The sequence below is a fragment of the Rhyacophila brunnea genome, unplaced genomic scaffold (assembly GCF_057557595.1).
Source record: "Rhyacophila brunnea isolate RB1 unplaced genomic scaffold, BYU_Rbru_1.0 scaffold_2, whole genome shotgun sequence".
Classification (NCBI taxonomy): Eukaryota; Metazoa; Arthropoda; class Insecta; order Trichoptera; family Rhyacophilidae; genus Rhyacophila; species Rhyacophila brunnea.
In genome coordinates this window covers 25,796,668-25,818,329 of record NW_028232859.1, presented here as the reverse complement: position 1 = coordinate 25,818,329, position 21,662 = coordinate 25,796,668, and the positions used below count along the sequence as shown (strand labels likewise).

Below are 21,662 nucleotides of genomic sequence, written 5' to 3'. Positions count from 1 at the left end.
TATAGATAGACAAAAAAACGTGATTCTTTACCTATTTTATAAAATAATGTACGTACACAAATTTACAACATCATAGTAATGGCAACTCGGCTCGACTTGTATATTATCAAATATAGAAACAAAAGTAAAGCAGTCTTATCTTAAAAGCAAGTTTTTCATGACGTATCGACTTTTTTAATATTAATATAATACCTATTTACTCAGCAACAAAATTTAGTCCAGGACCTTCAATATGATAATGGACTGGTTCAAACATATTAATTTATGAATTTGTTTTTAAACAAATATTTCAAATCTTATGGTAAGATATACTTTTGTCGTAAGCGTTCGAAACCCGATTAAGGACCTCTGCTCCATAGACTACTGTAAAAAGTATATAATATGTATACCAACTCTATGATAATATAAACATATAAGTATTTTATTTTTCTATATATTCTTTATTACAATTAACAATAATAATTTAATATAATATGGTTAATAATAACATTATTATTTTATACGTACCTGTATTACAATGTAACTATAGTGTGTAATTTTGTAAATAAATTTGAAATTAAAAGAAACTATTAATATACTTACATAATATAGGTAATATATTTATACACATATTCATATTATGTAGGTAGATATTGAATCATTTTAATGAGTCTTGTATTTCATTGAAAGTTTTTCTTTTCGTTTCAGGTAAAAATATATGTATAAATACGGCAAAAATAATTGTAAGAGACATAAAACCTAAGAAAACAATACCCCCACCCCACGCATCATTTACTATTTGATATAGCTTTGCCACAATAAAGCCAATAACTGCTCCACCCGAAGCAGTGATACACAACCCGATCTCTCTAGAATTTGAAGAAAATATCTCTCCAGCTATTGCAAATGGCACCGGACTCAACCCGATAACAAAAGATATTTGAAGCAAATTCACGGCAACAGCTGCCAAGATACTAATGTATGGAATATCTAAATTTTTTTCTGTGACCACAAAATATATTCCTAAAATACCATCGGATATAGCACATCCAATTGAAGAAAGTATCAATAAAGGTTTTCTACCCCAAACATCTACAAGTTTCATCGCGGCTATTGCAAAAATATTTGAAATTAACGCAGTAATGATAACTGCTATATTTGCGGGAAACGGAATTTCAACAGATTCGTATATCGATTGCTGATATAAAATCGAAGTAATGGCACCACAAATTTGCTGACAAAATATAACAATGAAAACTAAAATGAGGGCTTTTGGATTAGGTTTAGTACAGAATTCTTTTAAGCAATTTTTGACGCTAACACCTTGCTGAGAATGGTTTTTCATGATGTAAAACTCTTCCTCCAGATCCTTAGAATCACGACTTTGCCGTCTTAATGATGTAAGAGACTTCAAGGCTCTCTCTTCTTTATCGACTCGTAAATAATATAATGGAGATTCTGGAGCAAACATAAAAGATACCAACATCAGAGTTGGAAAAACGACCATTATTTGAGCCATTGTTAATAAACTCACGTATGGTCCCACACTCAGCATAAATAATGCCCCCATGTTCATACTTAGAGACAAGAAAAACATTAAAGCTCCTCTATTTCTGCTTTCCGATATCTCTGATACATAAATAGGAAGAGTTGAAAAGCTTAACCCAACTGCAAATCCTGATATAAGTCTTGAAATACATAATTCTACAACATTTCTTGATAGAGCAATTAAAATGAACCCTATCAAATACGGGATTGCAGATATTAAAATTGTCACTTTTGGACCGAACAATTTCGTTAAGAAAGCACCCATAAATGGACTAAGAGCTGATCCAAGCTGCAGCAATGAAGCGATCCATGCGGCATCACTACTGGTAATGATAATTGGAGTATCAGGAGATTCGAGGATAACTAATGAGGGCGATGACCATGAAAAACAAAGCCCAGCGCAAAAGTTTCCGAGGCATGCTGAAAGAAAAATAATATTTTTAATTAGAGTTAAATTCAATTATGTACTTTAAAATAAAAAAAAACTAAATTATATCATTTTTAAGTTTAAGCTTACCAGAGAGAGTTGCCAACACCTGTGGCCATTGTTTATTTTCGTGCTGTTTTATTTCTGTATGCGGTTCCATAGTTTATTTTATTTTCACCATTTCCGTGAATATTCAAAATGACATTATATTGAAGTCACCTCATTTCCGTATGAATAATAGCACAGTATTGTTAATAATAATACAATTCAGTCACATTGACGATATCCTATTTTATTATCCCATAAAATATAGTGTCTCTCAGATGGAAGACTGCCTTCGAAACACACCTGTTATAATAACAACACAACAATTTCACATATCTGTCTTGAATATTAATGGTTTTTGTGACTGATGAGTTGATGACTGATGAGTGATGGTGGATTGTAAAAAATGCACACGTATACACCAATTTAAATAGACGCAATTATTGTTGTAAGTAGTTTAAAAAATTGGATATTTATGTAGTAGGTTTTGTATATTAATTATGTTGAGATGATGAGTAATGGAATTTCGAAGTAAGAGATTTTTTAAATAAAACTAAGATTTCAATACGTAGCTCGTACATATTATATTATACGGGGTCATATAAATGCTCGCCGTATCAAACTTTCGCATTAGATACATCTGTGCATTGTTGATGTCTAGAGAAATAGCGCCTGTACACATGCTTGGAATTACTGTCGGCAATCGTGCTTATTTTAAACTATCATGACAATAACTGTTTACATGTAAAAGTGCTGACTGTCTCTCCAATATCATTTTTCAAGAGTAAGCGAGACGCGAGGTTGTCATTTTATACTACTATTTGACAGGTCGTATTGAAAATCGGAGCTCAAAATGAGTAGTTCGTTTTTTTGCCGGCATGTTCGCAGGCGCAAATTGAAAATAATCTTACTTGCGCGCAATAAATCATCACAATTTGGAATCTTCCAATCTTGTTTGATTTATACACGCAATCTTGCCAACTGCAGGATAATATATGTTTCCCTATACATTTTCTTACTGTGCACAGTACATCCATGCACGTGTAAACGGGGTATTAGTAATGAACGATACATTGATTAAAAGATAAGGAATATGTATACAGAATTAAAAAAATATTTAATATTACCACAAAAAACATAATATACTGCTTAACAAGCTCTAACGATGCCTATTAGAATTGCAAAAATATATCTAACAGATTCACGATGTCGTGACTAACTACGGAACAAAATCATAGATAAGTAGGTACTGAAAATGGAAGAATGAGATAGATGAGGCTTTACACTTTACAGGAAAGACGGAATAAATCACTAACATCCAACTTGTCGGCTTGACATTTTATGTAAAATTTATTATTTAGATTTATTATATTTATTGAGTAATAATTTTATTTATATAGTATCTAATATTTTATTATTATTATTAGTATTTAGATTGAGCCCCAGCGAATTTTCAAAAATAATCACTGAACTACTAAGAAGCTTAACCTTATTTTATTTTACCATATTATCTTATTTTTTACTTTACTTAAAATTATAATGTAGGTAGGTAGATACCTATATTAAAACTAGACACCATTGGTGCATTGATTGGATAAAATAATATTATGAAAAACAACTTCGTGTAAGCAGCTGCATAATTAAAATTTACATATTTTTGTAATATACATTAAATAAAGATACGTCATGTACCTAATTATTTTGATATTTAAATAATAATGATAATAATATATAGGTACTTATATATAAGAAAGACTTGAATAAACTGAAAAAAAATCTTTAATGGTAAACTTAACTTCGTTAGCATTTAAAAAAACGTAAATTCGATATAATATGGATTGTGCAGGTCCTATTTTAGGTTGATTGGACAGATTGAGCTTGGTCGTGCATCGGACCTGGCAAGAAAAGTATAAAACTTTAGTTATTTTCGATCCCTATGAGAGATAAAAATCCATCCAAATTGATGGCTTTTCAAGAAAGGTGGGAAACCGAAAAATGACCTCCCGTTTTTGCTTGAGAGAAATAATTTAAATTTCACAATCAATAAAATAGTAAGTAGGTACTTACATTGTTATGATTATGGTCGTAAATATAATAGCCAGAGTATTATTAAAAAAAAGACAAATATAATCAATTGTTATGGTTTCAGCGTTGATATGTTTAGGACACTCTTTACCTAGGTAAATTTATAATTTAGTGAAAGTTTTAAGTAACTATTGAACTTGTTAAACGTCGGCCAGCAAAGCAGACCTTCATATTATGTTTTAAATTCAACTCCCTTTAAGACGAATTAAAATGCTATTATGTAATACATTTTCAATGCATGTCTTCCACGGGTTCTCAAAATATTGTTTAAAATCTTTCATAACATATTGCCTATCATAATATAGTATTATTAACGCATTTCAAATAAGATTCGGTACCTACTTTAAATTGAATATTATGCGGATTGGCAAATGGCTAAATATAAGATTGTTTTATTAGGTATAGTCAAATCTACCAATTCCCCATTTTTTAGTTATAATATAATATGTTGTTCACTGCTTACTAATATGTGATTATACAAATATCTTATATAATGATAATTTGCTTGCATACTATACAATGTCATGATAATTTATTAATTAATCACATTGTTTGAAAATTTTATAGAAACTAGCCTTAGATCTATGCTAATGTAATATCTAATAGTGTTTCTAGGTGTACTATATTGTATTATTATAAGTATTTTATAATTTATTTGCTTTCTACGTGATGCATCGTATGTAATAATATTAAAAAGGTATTAAGGAGGACTAGTAGATTTTTTAGGAAATATCTATTAAAATTAATATACATAGTATTTATATCATTTAATTTTTCATACATCTCCCATAAGAACTACAAACTGTTTAAGCGTAGTTCTCAAAGATACTCTAAATTCGCATTATATTATAATTCGGGCGTAGGCGCCAATTAAGTTATTAAAACACATTTTACAGAAAATATAAATGAAAAAATATTTATGCACCTACCTACTTAGTTAATTATTTTTTTTTTATATTTCTTACTATACGAATAAAGGTTGTCATATTGTGCTCACCGCATCGGGTGCTCGCATTGGATCCAATATAAATAATTTAAAAACAACATATGAATAATATAAGCCTGCTTCAGTGTTCGAACCCGCACCCACGGGTAGACAAGCAGAAGAGTCAGAGCCCGGGGTCGGGCGTTCTTTAGGTTTTATTCGGTGGGTGCTACATAATTAGAACTATTATTGCATAAATTACATTAATTAATAAAAGGTATGAATTAATAATAATTGACAAGCTTTGATTTAAAGTAACGAGTTAACATATTGGCTTTAAACACGTTACTAACGCAGGTTAAAACGAATTAATTGGTCACGGAAGATACTCATTCATCCAAGGTAACTTTGAAAGTATGTGGACATTGAACGAGTCGACGGTAGGTTGAGGTCACGCCGTACTCAACATGAAATTTCTCTGAATTTGTAAAGCCAGCCTCATACTGTATGAGATAATACATTATATTAATATATTCTACTTATAAATAAATTGGTTAAAATTTTATTTTTTTCTAAACACCTCTAGTGTATATAATTGCATATTATGACATTACAGTTTATAAAAACTTTAATTGTTTTGCAATACGCAATTGTGATGATGATTATAGTAATCTTATTACATCAGATATACCTACATACTACTACTTACTAAACATAATTTACCATAATCGATGCTATCCTGCAGGGGTTGTCAACTTGTTTATTGTTAAGGTCGACTTTTTGCGTTAGCATATTATAATGGCAATGTTCCTACCAAATTCGCATAATAAAATTAATGAGAAAATAACGCAAAAGTTTTGTTACGTGTTTTAAAATAACCGAAATGCCAGCGTTTAAATAAGCAAAAATACGACCCATATTATGGTTAATTCACCCTCCTACATACCTACCTATGTAGTATCATTCGATATGGAAATAATCTAATTTTTTACACAATATATTTCAGATCTAAAATTGCCATAAAAAGTATACATATTGACTAATTGCTTTGTTTTTTTCAAAGTCCAACTTAATATTTTCAATAATTACTAGTTTTTTTTTCTAAAGTAAAATTAAATTAGGATTATTTTTGTAAAATTGATATAAAAAAGTGATCAAGTTTCTTTAGTGAAGATCTTTAATCAACATTAATAAAGTATATTTTTTATAATCATTACAATAGGTAGATACCATAATTTTATTTCTTCATTGCAGTTTTTGTCTAAAATGCTCAACTTATGATAAATCTGAATCCACAGAACATGACCCCCACAATAGGGAGGGGGGGGGGGGTGATAGGACTCTAGCCTGGGGGCCTAGCATGGCTGATTGCTTAGCAAAGTGAGATAAATACACACTACAAATTTGCTGTAATAATAAAAAAAAACAGACGCAGGTTATGCAATGCAATTTGATGTGATATGATGATTCATAATTCGCGTGTAGAAATTTATTTTATAATTATTTTTACTGAGCTTAAAGGCTATTTTTTATCTAATAGCCGAGTGCCAATATCTCAATAATTAAAGTGGATGTACTTAAAAATTAGACGGAATACCCAATTTTTTCACGCGGAACCATAGGGTTCCGCGGAATACAATTTTAGGAATAATACTGTAGATTCTACAGCAGGTGTTCTCGCGAGAAATTTAACTGTGGCCGCACAATTGACATTGACAGATCTATGGAATCGTCTGGTGGCCGTACAAATTTCACTTTTGTTGTGATTAAAAAAATAAAGCTAAATTTTATTTACTAAAAAAAATGGATCAATTTATTTATTGACAAGTCTATTTAATAAAAAACATTTTAACATGTTAGTACATATCTATTTATTTAAAAATAATGCAAATGGAAATTCCTCAATACTCCTTTTTTTCCAATGCGAGCCGCATAGCTGCTTCTAAGTTTACATATTCGATCAACTGGCTTCGATATTTGTTTTTATGAAGTGCATTACACTGAATGATCTTTCACAGTATACAGTAGTAAGAAAAACTCGACAATAATAATAAAGCAATTGTTGCCAATTTTTTAAATTGAGTTTATTCTCAGAAACTGACTATTTCACACATGATCTCATCACAAAAACACATAATGGATCATTTGAGATGGAAAAAAATTTAAGACAAGTCATGTGTATTCAACCAATTTCATAACTTTATAAATATTTTTTTGAAATATTATTATGTAAAGCGCTGGTGGCCGCACATGAGATCCCCTGTTCTACAGAACAAAATATCACACTGCCTGTAACAAACTATTATACTATTATAGCGATATGTACGGGAGGGGGCTTCAGGACGTGGGCGGCATGCTGCTGAATACAAAATGTGCGGTGTTGTAATATTACAATTAATCCGGCCGCGATTAACCTGTTGGCCATACCTACTATAGTGAATAAAGATGTACGCAATATGAAGGTGCTTGTCAATATGTAACTACGTTGTAATTAGGTATGTATCTACTTTTTTGTTGTTTACCGGGCAACACATACCCAAAAGAATTTAATGATTTGCAACATCAAATGAGACTTTAATTTAATTTAATTGATTTCTTCTATAGAGATGGAGCCAATTTTTTTATTGCTTTACTTTCATAATATGATGAGGAACCCCGTGGCTACTAATAATTGTCATACAAATTGTGAAGAGATCGAGAAGCAGATCGATCGTTAGTCTTGCTAGAAAATTGACACTTAGGTATATCAATCTGAATCTCGTTTCGGCGATTTTGACAAAGAAGCTGCAAAATAAATGGTTCAATCAAGCAGACAAGGTTTCTGACGTTAAATATTATTACATAAGTACACAATTCAACCCAACGCTTTCCAAACGCGGAATAGGATTAAGACGTGAAGATTTTTTTTTTATAATAACTGTAGATATGATTTTAACAAAAAGATTGAGGAACTCAAGCTAGAAATATTTTAATCACACTCTTTTACTAGACGAAGTGGTCCAGATTAACGATTTTAATATAAATTGGCCATTACTAATCGCGATATTTTAATAATATTATAATAATATGTGAAAATACCAAAAACCATCATTCAAATTAACAAGCATTATTTTATTCACGATTGTTCAATATTGTATAATTATATTGCCGAGACATTGACAAAATTAAATTACGTATGTACCTATGTTATTATTAGCATGTTATTATTATTAGCAAGAAAAAAGTAATCATTTTAAAATAATATGCAATAGATAAAATATTTTCATTGTGTCGTATGTTTAAATTTTGCATCTGAGCTGCGAAGAAAAGTAAGACTGTTTTCCAACACGTTTTCTTAAGGGGGGACATGCTCGTCGAAGGTCAAAATTGAGTTTTTATTGTATTTTCAAACCATGATCCTGGACATTCCTTAAACGTTGTAGATAATCTATTTATATAATTTTGAAGCCTTATTATCCTTTATAGTTATTTTAAACATTTGATGACTGCATAAAGTATTTTTGTTACATAAAATAGTATTCTTTTAAACCTCTCGCTCTAATGTTTCAGAATATAGTCATATTTCGGTACATAACTGTGCAGTGGTGTTAAGATTTTTTACATTTATTATTTTTTAAACGCATTTATAAAACCATTAGTATAATTTATTATGAGATAATTTTTGTAAAATATTCACGATAAAAAATTATATTGATAATCTCTGTGATCCCAAATTTGACAAGAATTAGGCATTTTATTATTCAAAAAATCGGCAAGATTAACACATTTGAAGATGATTCTAAAGATACTTATTATAAGCTATGTCTTTGACCATTCAAGTGTGATAAACATCTTATGGATAATGATTGCTTTATAATAATTATTGACCTAAGAATAAGGTAGTGTTTTTTTGAAATACGCCATTTCTTTTGTCATTCCCCAGTAGTTAAGCTACAACATACGGCCGTAGCCATAAATTGACAAACTATAATTGAAGTAGGGAGTAAAATGATATTAACGCGCGTGTTTGAACATGTACCGTTTAAAAAAAAAATTTAAAAAAATCGGTTAAGTACATGTTCAAACACGCGCGTTAACATAATTTTACTCCCTATTTTAATTAAAGTTTGTCAATTTATGGCTACGGCCGTATGTTGTAGCTTAACCACTGGGGAATGACAAAAGAAATGGCTTATTTCAAAAAAACTCTACCTTATTCTTAGGTCAATAATTATTATAAAGCAATCATTATTCATAAGATGTTTATCACACTTGAATGGTCAAAGACATAGCTTATAATAAGTATCTTTAGAATTATCTTCAAATGTGTTAATCTCGCCGATTTTTTTAATAATAAAATGCCTAATTCTTGTCAAATTTGGGATCACAGAGATTATCAATATAATTTTTTATCGTGAATATTTTACAAAAAATATCTCATAATAAATTATACTAATGGTTTTATAAATGCGTTTAAAAAATAATAAATATAAAAAATTTTAACACCACTGCACAGTTATGTACCGAAATATGACTATATTCTGAAACATTAGAGCGAGAGGTTTAAAAGAATACTATTTTATGTAACAAAAATACTTTATGCAGTCATCAAATGTTTAAAATAACTATAAAGGATAATAAGGCTTCAAAATTATATAAATAGATTAACGCCAACGTTTAAGGAGTGTCCAGGATCATGGTTTGAAAATACAATAAAAACTCAATTTTGACCTTCGACGAGCATGTCCCCCCTTAACGAATGTTACTAATTTATATCATGTACTTACTACATGAAATATTTCATATACATTAATTCTTAACTATAAATAATAGGAAAACGTTTTTCTTAACACCACAAATAACTAATTTTCAAGCCGTTTTGATTTAGCAGATTCGACATGTAGTCATTTTAGATATCTCTATTGTAAGTGGAGATGGTTATTATATTATTTAAATATATATATTTAGATATGTTTACCAAAAATAATATTTGCATAACACTATTTTAGACATTTTTTACATGTACCTAATCGTCATTTTTCTTTGTTTTAAAGTCATATAAATCATTGTAATAAAGTTTTAATCTACCCTGATTTAATTGAGAATGAATATTTATAAAATTACTAGCTGACCCGGCAAACGTTGTTCTGCCATATAAACTATTTCTAGTGAATATTTTGGTTGTTGAATAAAAAATAACGAATGTATCGTAAGTGTGTGGGGATGGGATCTATAACAGAAAGAGGAATGAAGCGCTGTAGACGATGACCGCCGATAATAACAAAAAAACACCAACCATTCATTTTCTCAATTCAAATTGAGTAATGATGTTCATAATGAATGAATTACCTGTGACAGGATCTCGTTGTTTAATGTTTATGCAATATCCGTCTTGTCCCTACCAGAAAATTAGCGAATATTGGAGAGCGTCTTATGAACGGTGTGTGTCAGCGATGAACTCCAGATTATTGTTTCTTCTTAGAATCACGAATTTTCGCGTCGATGTGCGGTCGCCAACCATGATTCCAGCAATGTCGTAAAAGACGGGTGCATTGAATCGACGCACGTGCTCTCCAGCTGATGTTTTATCAGGATTGATGACAATAGCGTGATTGTCACTTTGCAATTCGTGCATGTGTGCTTTGAAGAATTTCAATAATTCATTGTGCTCATTCAATAGGGCGTCCAGTTCGCCGACGATACGCCTGGTATTAGGCGAATTGAGGTTATTGTAGCCGCAACGTGCATCCACACGATTGATGTCCTCACCGCCCATGAAGTAGATTTATAAAAAAATATGTGGTTCGTTTGGCATTGGCAGGAATGAGCCTACTTTGTGGTATACCTGGCCTTTGATTTTGAACGTAAAATGGAATTGTTGACCATTTGCCGGAGTATTATGAACTATTTCTGTTGCTCCGAACGAAGTCATTTGGAAACATGAATTAAATGTGCGAATGGACTTCAGGAACAGAGTTGAGTCTGGAAGCGTGCCGATGAGCAAGCCGTTCAATGGTTCTGCTGGTATCTCAATTTCTGGTAGTTGCACTTTTCCTGATGTGCAACACATCCCGGCTGACTCATGTTTGAATTTGAGCGCATGACAATGGAAACATTCTTTGTCCATAGCACCAATCAGCACTTTCGGATGAGCGGAATATTCAATATCTGGCTCGTACTCGAATGCGAGACGAAGAGATGAAGCGGATGTAAATGCTCGATGTACTTATTGGCGTTGTCAATCATTTGCTCTGCGTGCGTGGACTACGAACCGGCGCGCTTGGCTCCGTTCCAATTGTCGTTGTTGACTTCGTTCAGCTCGTGCCTCTTGTGATTGAGATGCACGCAATTGTGACATGCTCACACGCAAGTTTTTGTTATCTTGTTGGATTTGTTCGTCTGTTCTTTCTGTTCTACTATTTCGCATGTTTGTGGCTTTATTTGTTCGACGGCCCAAATGGCCTCCTTGCGTCTTGCTGGCATTGTGTACTGTAATACACGCACATAAAAATAGATAAATTAAAATAAATCTTACAAAATTTTGCACGCACTGCGTTGTGATATGCCGAATGAAATGTCAAAATGACGCGATGCTTTTCTAGAATTCTTCTCGGACGTAGGTAGCGCCATCTGTCATTCAACAACTTAAATAATTTCGTTCTGTTTAAAATACGAACGACGGTTAAATTTGTTCATACAAAAATAATAAAATCGCAATTAAAAAAATGGGAGGGTGGGGGTAGGAGGGTGAAAATTTGGGGTTATAGGTATTTTCTAATGCCAAATAATAAAAAAAATACAAAAAAAAAATGTCAAAAAAATAAAAGAAAATTTTTTCTGGATAGAGATACCCTAATCACCTAGCGGTATGAAATATACTTGTTGACCTATTCTCATACCTAAAAAATATACATAAAAAATTCATAAAAATCGTTTCAGCCATTTCGGAGGAGTGCGACCACAAACATCGTGACACGAGATTTTTATATATATAGAGATTAAGTTATATTAGGTAAACAAGGGTATATTTGATATAACTATAAGTACCCAAGTAAAGCAAAATGGGAAAATGGCAAAATTAGTTATTTTTGAGGATTCTTTATTTAGAAGTTCATTTTAAATTTTCAGCACACTAAAGCCACAGTAAGTATATCTACTATAAATTTTGTACAAAAAGGTGTAAGTAAACACTTTTAAATATCGGATTATATCAAAAATTTTGTCTATTCATTTTAAAATGGAAGGAATGTCATCTGATAGCATTGAATTATAGAGAAGAATGTGAAGTTCGATTAGGAAACTGTGTCAAGTGTGTTTGTTTAGTAAACATACGTTTTTTTCTGGTTTAATTTTTTATTAACGTTTTGTACTAAATATTGATAACGTACCGATTAAACAAATTGACAGCTTAATATCGAGTCAATCAAATATGTGTCGTAAGCCGAAAAGTTTCGAAATCAATGGAGAATATAAGTGCTCAAAAGTTGAGTGTTGGTAAATATTACTCATGATCAGGTTTTATTTCAATAGACACTTCGCAAACAAAGTATAACAATATTGCATTATACTAATATAACAATAACGTTAATGGAAAATATTTGTGATAAATGGGGACCGGTATCCACTTCTATTTTACTAACGACGATAGACCCAGAACGAATAATATTGAGAAATTATCAGATGTTGAGAGAACAATGTTGTGTGCAATCATTGAATGCACACAAAATGGAGATTACAGAATAAAGACGAAAGTATGTACGCTGAGCAATATATTTGAATAGCGAGTCATTAGATACAGTTGGAGCAATAAAATCAGGAAAGGAACTGAATTAACAATTAATAACCGAATAAACAAGATCAGCGCATGATTGTTCTAGAATCTAGATCGAAGGACTTTATTGCAATGCTTGTCATTTCAATGATTCAAATTTATTTCATATTTATTTTTTCAAATTTATTTATTTATTTTACATATTATAATGAACATAACACATTATACATTTAAAGCGTTCAAGACAACATAAAATAAGTGTTAACAATTTTTCAAATAAAAATACAGTGCAATGTGAGTACAATAAGTAATAAAATAAGAAAACAAAAAAATATATAAAAATAATAGTAAATGGAAGCATACAGATTAAACTGTTGATAGACCCTATCTTAAAAACTTATAAAACAACGTCCACCTGAATTCACTCTCACGTAAGTGGAATATATCAATATCTGAAGCGATTTCATGAAACATGGTTATTGCCCTCCCAATTGGTATTACTAATGGCAGGTTAGTTCTGCACATTGAGAGAAAAAACAATGGATGCCCTCGATTCCTAAGACAATTATCAGAGACACACAGGCCAACATCACCAAGAATGGCAGAGTTTCCATTTACGCCGCGTATAAGTCGAAAAAAATATGTAGCTAAATAAAGATCCCTTCTAAATTTTAAGCTACAGTATGTACCCATAACTAAGAGAAAGCCAGTCGGATAGAGCCATGATAATAAATATCCATACAGCCGAAACTAAAGGAGTATCAAAAATTTCTTCTGGACCCTCTCCACCACAAGGCCGTACTTCAACTGATGCGGGGCCCAAACGATAGACACAATCTCAAGTCTGCTTCTAACTAAGGAGTTATAAAGAATTTTTAGTACCGTAACATCCGAAAAACCCGGGAAGGACGCAAGACAAAGCACAACATTTTCAGTGCCTATTTACAAATGGTATCCACATGACCACTAAACGTCAGTTTACTGTCAAACGTAATGCCAAGATCCCTTACAGATGATATTTGCGAGAGAACTCTGCCATGCATCTAATACTGGAAAAACAATACTCGTGAGGATTTAGTAAACGATAAAACATTGCATTTATCAATATTTAGTACAGTTTATTACGCCTGCGCCATTCATATATATTTATCTATATCAAGTTGGAGTTTATGACAATCGTCTAATGTGACAACTTCCATGAAGAGTTTCAAGTCATCATCAAACTACAAAGTATTTTTAATTATCAAAGGATATCAAGAGATAAATTGTATAAGTCTCTAAGTCGCGATGGATATGCCATATTGAAAACATGCCAACCGATAGGATAACTACCTATCTTGATGGTTATTCAAGTGGAAGCGACATTGCGGTGGATTGAATATGTGGACACGACTAGAACAGGATGGAAAACATGGAAACTGAAGAAGATTGGCAATGGACGGAAATCAACAGAGGACTATTATTGCTGAGGATACCAAATTTCACCGTGAAATATAGCGCCGAGGAAGAAGGTAATTATTGTTGAAATGTTGAAAATGATACACGATTAAGTCATTTATTTTTTTGATGGCCACCTATAAGTAGGTAAGTTTTTTTGGGCCACAAATGGACAAGTCCAAACATTAGTTATATTTTGTGATAAAAAATAAAGTGATTCTGTGAACCCAAAACTATCTTCCATGGAATCATTATATTGTGTCATTAACCCGTTAATTGTGTTAATATGTATACCTCTATATTACCGACAATATTATGATGATGCGATTGTAAAAAAATAGATACATGAGTCCAGTATTCATTTTCTCAATATGCATAACGTATAAAGTTGTTTAGACAACATTGATGATGGTCGGTTTTTGGAATAATGACGTCATAGCTGTTGTCTATGAACAATAATATCTTCACCTCTAGACATTACGTCAAGAAATAAAATCTCGGAACTCTGGGCAACCTGGTCAACAATATGAATTTATAAGATTATTGCCTAGAAACTTTCACCATCCAAAATTACACGAATTTTTATTCTAAATAATATACTGACAAATTTCGAAAAGTAGTTCTTATAGCTAATAAATAATTTATTGAACGTATGTTAATAATTATTAATAATTCGCAGTATACTCACTAATCAGTAATCACGGATCAAAATAATTCGATACAACTTCGGTCAATTTATTAAGAAATTTCTATTCCACGGAATTATGCAATATCCTAACTGTAATTATATTTTTACACTGTTTATGGCAGTGACGTCCCGTGGGGGTAGGCAGATTAAGCGTCGCTTGGGGGCGGCAGTTATTTGAAGGGCGGCAAATCGAGGAGAATCGTTAGGTATATGTAAAAATAGCTAACTAAACTTAGTAATAACGAAAATATATTTCCATTAAAAAAACGAGCTCACTGGTTAGAAACAAAATGTATTAATTAATATAAAAGATTTAACAATACTGTAACTTTTTGACGGGTTCGCGATGTCTAGTTTACTTCCGTTGTCCTTGGACGTCACGTCTTTGATGACCAGCAATGCCACGTGCAGATTTGCGAATTTTAAGTAGGCACATACTAACCTGAAGTTATCAGGTGTATTTTTAAATGCATCTGAAACCGTGAATTCACAACATTGTCTATTGAAGCAGAGATGGCATTTAAATACAATAGGAATTAGTGGTAATTATATTTTGTTAGTAATGTATCCATAAAACATAATTATTTCTTAGATATTGGAGTCATGAAAGGATAATAAAAGATACTGTATAAAAAATGGGGTAGCATTTTGGTCCTGCCTAGGGGCGGCATTTTGTCTAGAAACGTCACTGGTTTATGGTCTCTACTAACGACACATTATAATATTATTATTGTCTCCAGACACGTTTGTGTAAGAAATAATAAACAGTAATTTTAATTTATTTTTATCTAAGCAAACATTTAAAATGTATTAAGTACTAATCATTTATGTTTCTTTTAAAAACATTTATAAGTAGCCAGACTTTGTCGGATTTCGATTTCTTTTACCCGAAAAATCTTTCAGAGCTTAATAGTTGTTTTAGAGGTATTGATATTATAAATGAAACATGAGGAAGAATATGTAAAGATTGAACAGTGAATAAGCCCCCTAAAAATGTGCATTGTATGATCGACAATCAACCGCAAAGAGATACAATTTTTATATTCGAGCAATCTAATAGGACGCAAAAGAGGCACGTAAAATTAATAATTCTGTTGTTTTGGTATTACTTCAAATGACTGCCTAAAACTGCAAAAAAACCTATAATAATAATAATAATAAATGAATAAATCGTATAAAGAATAGCAGGCAAATACTCATCAAGAATAAGCATTACGTTTAATCAAAATATAATATAATTGCATAGGACGGTCCTTAGATTCTATGCGTCACATATAATATTATCGCACTAACCTCATCAGGTTGCGGAGGATGCCACGCCGCGAACCTCTAGTTTTGATCAATTTACAATGTTTGAGACCACTGATGTCAATTTGTGCGTAAAGAACCAAACTAATCGATACATTTACAAACAATTTCATTTCTACCCACAAAAAAATGACTGCAACAGATAAGAAACAAAAACTTGTAGTAGTAATTCTGGCAGACAGTTACAAAATTGTTGGACCAAAATGTATGGCGTAATTGATAAAAAACGATAAAGCTATGTGTGTGCTTTTAATAGAATGTTTGAACTTTTTTTCTCCATGAAAAACTGCTCGGCACGTCAGACAGTTGGAAAATAATATTTCGGAAATTTTGGCACGCGTACGTAAAAGGTTCGCTAACCCTGCCATAGATAATATTATACGCATACTTCAGGTACCAAACTGGAAAACGACCACGATGGGTACAATCAGCGCTCGGAATGGAGCGGAACGCCCCGGAGCGCCGTTCCTGTTCGTGGGATATCCAAGGATGGCATTCCTGTTCGTTAAAACCTCGAAAATGGCGTACCGGTTCGTAAAATATCCGACGGACAGCGAGTCGTCTAGTAAAATCCTCAAGCGTCATACTTAATATTATTACGTTCCAGATTAGATTTAAAATTTACGAAAATGAATTGATAGGTACAAAGGTACAAAAACATAAATATTTTTTTTTTATTAAAAAATAATTTTACTGGTTTAGAACCACTGAATTTTCTATGACCCGTACATAATGTACTTAAGTTTTTTTGAGATAGAGTAAATGTAAGACAACGTATTTTAGAACTAACCTTTTTCAAGACAATACTGTTTTCAACGAATTTGGCATTGAATGCACTAATAGACAGACCCTTTTGCGTCAATGGTGATAAAACAATAAAATTGTATTCAAAGAAATGCACTGGGTAAGATTTATTGCATTGTCGCACGCACGTATGGGACAATAATTATTTTGAAAAAAAAGGTTTTTATGGTTGTAAGGAAAGGTGGAAGCTATTTTACATTGGAATGTAGATTTACTGTAGTATTAATTTATAAAACGAGAAACTATTTTTTTTCAATTTCATACATATTATTTTAATACAGTTAAGGTTAAGGTACATGCCTAAATATAGTGAGTTAATAACGTAATAGTTATAATGCACACTGGAACTTTTAAATTTTTAAATGAAACACATTAAATACATATACCCATTATCTTTACTGTATAAATGACATAATTAATTTGTTAAATATTGCACAAAAAGAACATAGTAAAAATAGTGTGAATAAAACTACGTGCCCTACCTAAGTATCTACCGAGATAGGTATACTATATCTGTCCTACCGAGGGTTGAAATTCTCGAGCAGGTTTATGATCAATACGGCAGTAGTAGGCAATTGTTTTTTGTAATGAAACTTTAAATTTTGTATCGAGGCAACCATAATTGACCGAATTGTCCATTTATCATATTATTATGTTAACGAAATTTACATGGGTTTGACGCGTTCATAGTTTTTGTATTTCATAATGCAATCGGGGTCGTTCATTTGTCGTTTATCAATATTAAGTTGTATGCAGCCAATGATAAGCGTTTTCATCAGAGGAAGCGACAAAGTTAGACTCTTTATTTTTCCAAATTTAATCATTTTAAGTTGTGTATTTTGGTTTCCCATTACCTAACCGGTAACCCCCATGCTTTGCTGCTCTACACTTATTTATTTTTTATATTTCTTACATTATTGATGAATTGATAAAGTTCAGCGGAAATACTTTGCAGTGAAAAACTAAGTAGGTACCGAGAGAGATGGAATAAAATAAGGGAGGCCTTCATCCAGCACTGGATCGACCAAGGTTGATGGGTTGGGTTCTAAATAATTATTATTGCATACATGAAAAAACCTAACTATTGCAGCTGCTTTGCTAAATTTTTAAATTTCCGAAAAACTTGTGCTCTGACATCGTTTAAAAACTCTTTGTAGGTACTTAATAGCTTAAATTGTTGTTTAATAATTTCTTAGGGGGTAAAGTATTTCATATTAAATAGTAAATACAGTCATGCTTTTCCCTGTGACCAGAATCTACGTATTCGCTGTTTTACCTACCTACTCAACATTACGGAATCGCCAGATAATAATTATTTATCGTAATCTATTATAATATTTTACATTGAGTGACAAAAAAAAAATCATTACCTCATATATTTTTATTGTTTTAATTTTATATGGATATTTTTCGGGTTGAATGAACTGTGTCTTTGATGGTTAAATATTTAAATAAATCAATCAGAATCCAATGGGATAAATATATGAAAAATTTCCCTGTATATAACAATTTCTATAACATTGGAAACCTATTAGAATAAATTATCCTACATGTCCACATGATGTAAATATTTTTTTTCTAATAATATGTACCTGCACTTCTGAGGTTGTTTAAAATGATTCATATTTAATAAAGAATGCTACATTTGTAAATCTTGCGTATTACATATTTTTTAAATTAATTTATTAAAAACCATGCCCTTGCTTTTTCGTATACGATGGATTTTAATTTGATTAAAAAATAGTTTATCAAAATATTTCGAATTTACGAAAAATCAGAGCTTTGAAAAAAGCCGCATGTATTTTGTTTAAGCCGAAGTATCTTCACTCATATTTCTATCCACTCTTAGTTTCATATTTTTATTCAAACTGCTAACGAAGCCAATGGGAAATTGTGATTAGTTTGTCTATTATTTCATGTATTTTAATAATGTTTCCCACTCCAATTAGATTCATATACGTTTAGTTATTTATATTTGTATAATTATTAATGTATTTTTAAGAAAACGATTTCGTAAACTAAAATGACTCTATATTTGTGTGTTACCACTAATTGTTATAGCCGATAGCGTATTGGGCGAAGATTATGATGAAAAAAGTACATCATGTAAAACTAAAAGTTATTTTTATGTTACAGATATTATTATATCTAATATCACACATTTTTGGAAAATTGTCGAGCGTTCCTGTTCGTGAAATTTTCCATTTCGAGCACTAGGTACAATAAGGACGAAGGTGGAGAGATTTGACGTATGAGGCCAGGATTTAATTCGGATTATCGCGGTCCTAACGATGACGTATGTATATAAATGATATTAACACTAAATGAAGATTATTCAAACAAATCGGGTAAGAGTATATGGTAATTATTATTAACTTATTGCATATAATATTAAACTGAGTAGGTCGAGCTAGGTCATCAACAGTATACATACTTAGATTAAATATATTAAAATTCAAATATTTAGTAGTACGACATCTGTGGTTGACACTATTAATTTATTAGTCATGTTAAATAGAAATCTGCTATACTGACTTTATAAAACTACATAATATAATAAAATTAAGTTATACAGAAGTCCGATAGATAGCCTCGTCATTTTCTTTTAAATTTGGTGAAAGAGAATAAATCTTACCACAAAATTATTTATGTATTTATATTATACCACCGTAGTATAATAAACTTCTAAAATAGCGAGTTATCTATCTAAATATATACATATTTACATATATATATATTCTAAATAATAAATACTCACCGAATTTTCTTATAATATTGTCGTTTGATTCATCTGTTATAATATTGAGCGTTATTTAGAAACATAACCACAATAACATTTATTAGTAGATAATATCAATATTCTCTGGGCTCTGCATGGATCACGATAATCATAAATAACGTCTGTAGTTTTGTCTGTAAAATACACCATTCCACTATAATTACTAAATCATCGATAATGTTATTAGATAGGTAGCCTCTTCAATAATTATTACTGTTTCTTGTCATAACTTGACATTAGAAATTAATATTGTCCAGAAATAAAACAAATGAAATATTTTGGTGTTGCTTCTAAAATAATTCGCTGTCTATTTTAATGTTTGAATATATATTTTTTTAATTCTAGTATTCTAGAAAGGGAGTAAAAGCGAAATCCAGAATGGGTCGCCAAACTTTTGAAACAGAAACGCCAAAATATGAGTACCTAGTACCACTATTTCGATTTTTTTAAGACTCATAGTCATATTTTTAAGCTTAGAGAGATTTGCCATGATTGGCTGTATAAAAGGGAAAAGAGAAATAACACCAGCATGTTGGACTGTCTGTTCTAATCAAGAGGCCGCTTTGTTGGTGTCGGCAATCTGCTCAGCGCATTCCTGGGACAACACTGGGAGAGAATCGAAGAACTGTAACGTCACCTTTGTTTTCTAAAATCATTCTTCATTTTCCATTCATAAAATTTTCTTTTTAAGACGTCCACATTTAAAGCAATACATACCCCATTTACCCAATTGTGTGCAGCGATGTATGAATCTAGTGTCCATATTAATAATAATTATTAAATGTTGTGAACTGTCAATCCATGGTGGAAATGCATTGTATTATTTAAAATAAAACACAATAACACACACTAGAACCATTTATTTTAAAATTTGATAAGACAGATATTAATAATTAATAGTTATATTAATTAATTTTATTATTATACTAACTTTTGTTACTAACTTAAATATTAGACTATCGAGAATTTATTAGTATATTTTTACGTTTTTATTAGCTCGTATTATTGTTTGTCCGGTGGTTGTTTGTCCAGTACAAATCTTGCAATCGATTTTTAACTTAATGCCCGACTAGCTAGACATTTTAAACTTTGAGAATATATCAGAATACGATGCCAATGCATTTGTTTAATACTTTTAGCCATCTTTAAGCAGAATTGAATTCATTTTCAGTTAATTCTCTCTTGTATGGAAAGTTATTTCAGAAAAATCCGTAAAAAGTAAAAGACTATTATTGGTTGCTAAGGGTGTGATCCTAGTAACTAAATTATTAATATATACGTGCGTTACTATGGAAATCAAAATGAAATGTCAAAATGACATTTCAGTATTCTATATTTGTTTGTTTGTTTGTTTTTTTTTTATTTACTTCATATCAAGTACAAGTTTGAACATATTGATCATAATAATTCAACAGAAAATTTAAAAACGTTGTATATAAAAAGTTCTTTTTATCTTATATTATTTACTTTTTATAGTTTGTTAGTAAGTACATCTTCTTATTTTGTGAGTTCTAGAAATACCAGAGAAAAAGATTCTAATTAATGAAGGTAAGTAAGTACCTAATGTTTTTCTGCAGTATTTTTACATTTTTTTTAGATTCAGTAGTTTTCTTTTCACGATTAGAATTTTTTCCAAAGAGTCCATATTATATTGCTAGCGAACCATGATTTTCCGAACCCTGGACTAGGGTGACGTGTATCAAAATGTATTAATTATTGTAATGTGCATAATGGTATAATTATTATATACTGGCCACAATGTTGCTGCAGACACAGTATCATCTGGAACCCGGAAAAGATAACAAAATATTTATGTATCAGAAAAAAATCGGCACTAAGGTCGAACACCACCTATTTCAAAAACGAATGGGTTGTTTAGGTGTGCTA

General features: G+C 31.0%; 1 protein-coding gene across 1 annotated transcript; it reads right to left on the bottom strand.

The window, feature by feature from the left end:
- Positions 1-533: 533 nt before the first annotated feature.
- Positions 534-20,011, bottom strand: LOC147072113 (facilitated trehalose transporter Tret1-like). The gene is made up of 3 exons (XM_085946728.1): positions 19,755-20,011; positions 2,045-2,302; positions 534-1,947 (listed from the first exon to the last, which is right to left on the bottom strand). The coding sequence occupies exons 2-3, from the start codon at positions 2,112-2,114 to the stop codon at positions 638-640; spliced, it is 1,380 nt and encodes a 459-aa protein (XP_085802854.1). The 5' UTR covers positions 2,115-2,302; positions 19,755-20,011; the 3' UTR covers positions 534-637.
- Positions 20,012-21,662: the final 1,651 nt, after the last annotated feature.

What these genes read in the sequence shown, in the direction of transcription:
- LOC147072113 (XM_085946728.1), bottom strand. Translation starts at nt 2,114, where the DNA reads ATGGAACCGCATACAGAAATAAAACAGCACGAAAATAAACAATGGCCA. An exon ending in GGTGTTGGCAACTCTCTCTG is followed by an intron (nt 1,948 to 2,044) that starts GTAAGCTTAAAC and finishes TTTTTCTTTCAG; the next exon opens with CATGCCTCGGAAACTTTTGC.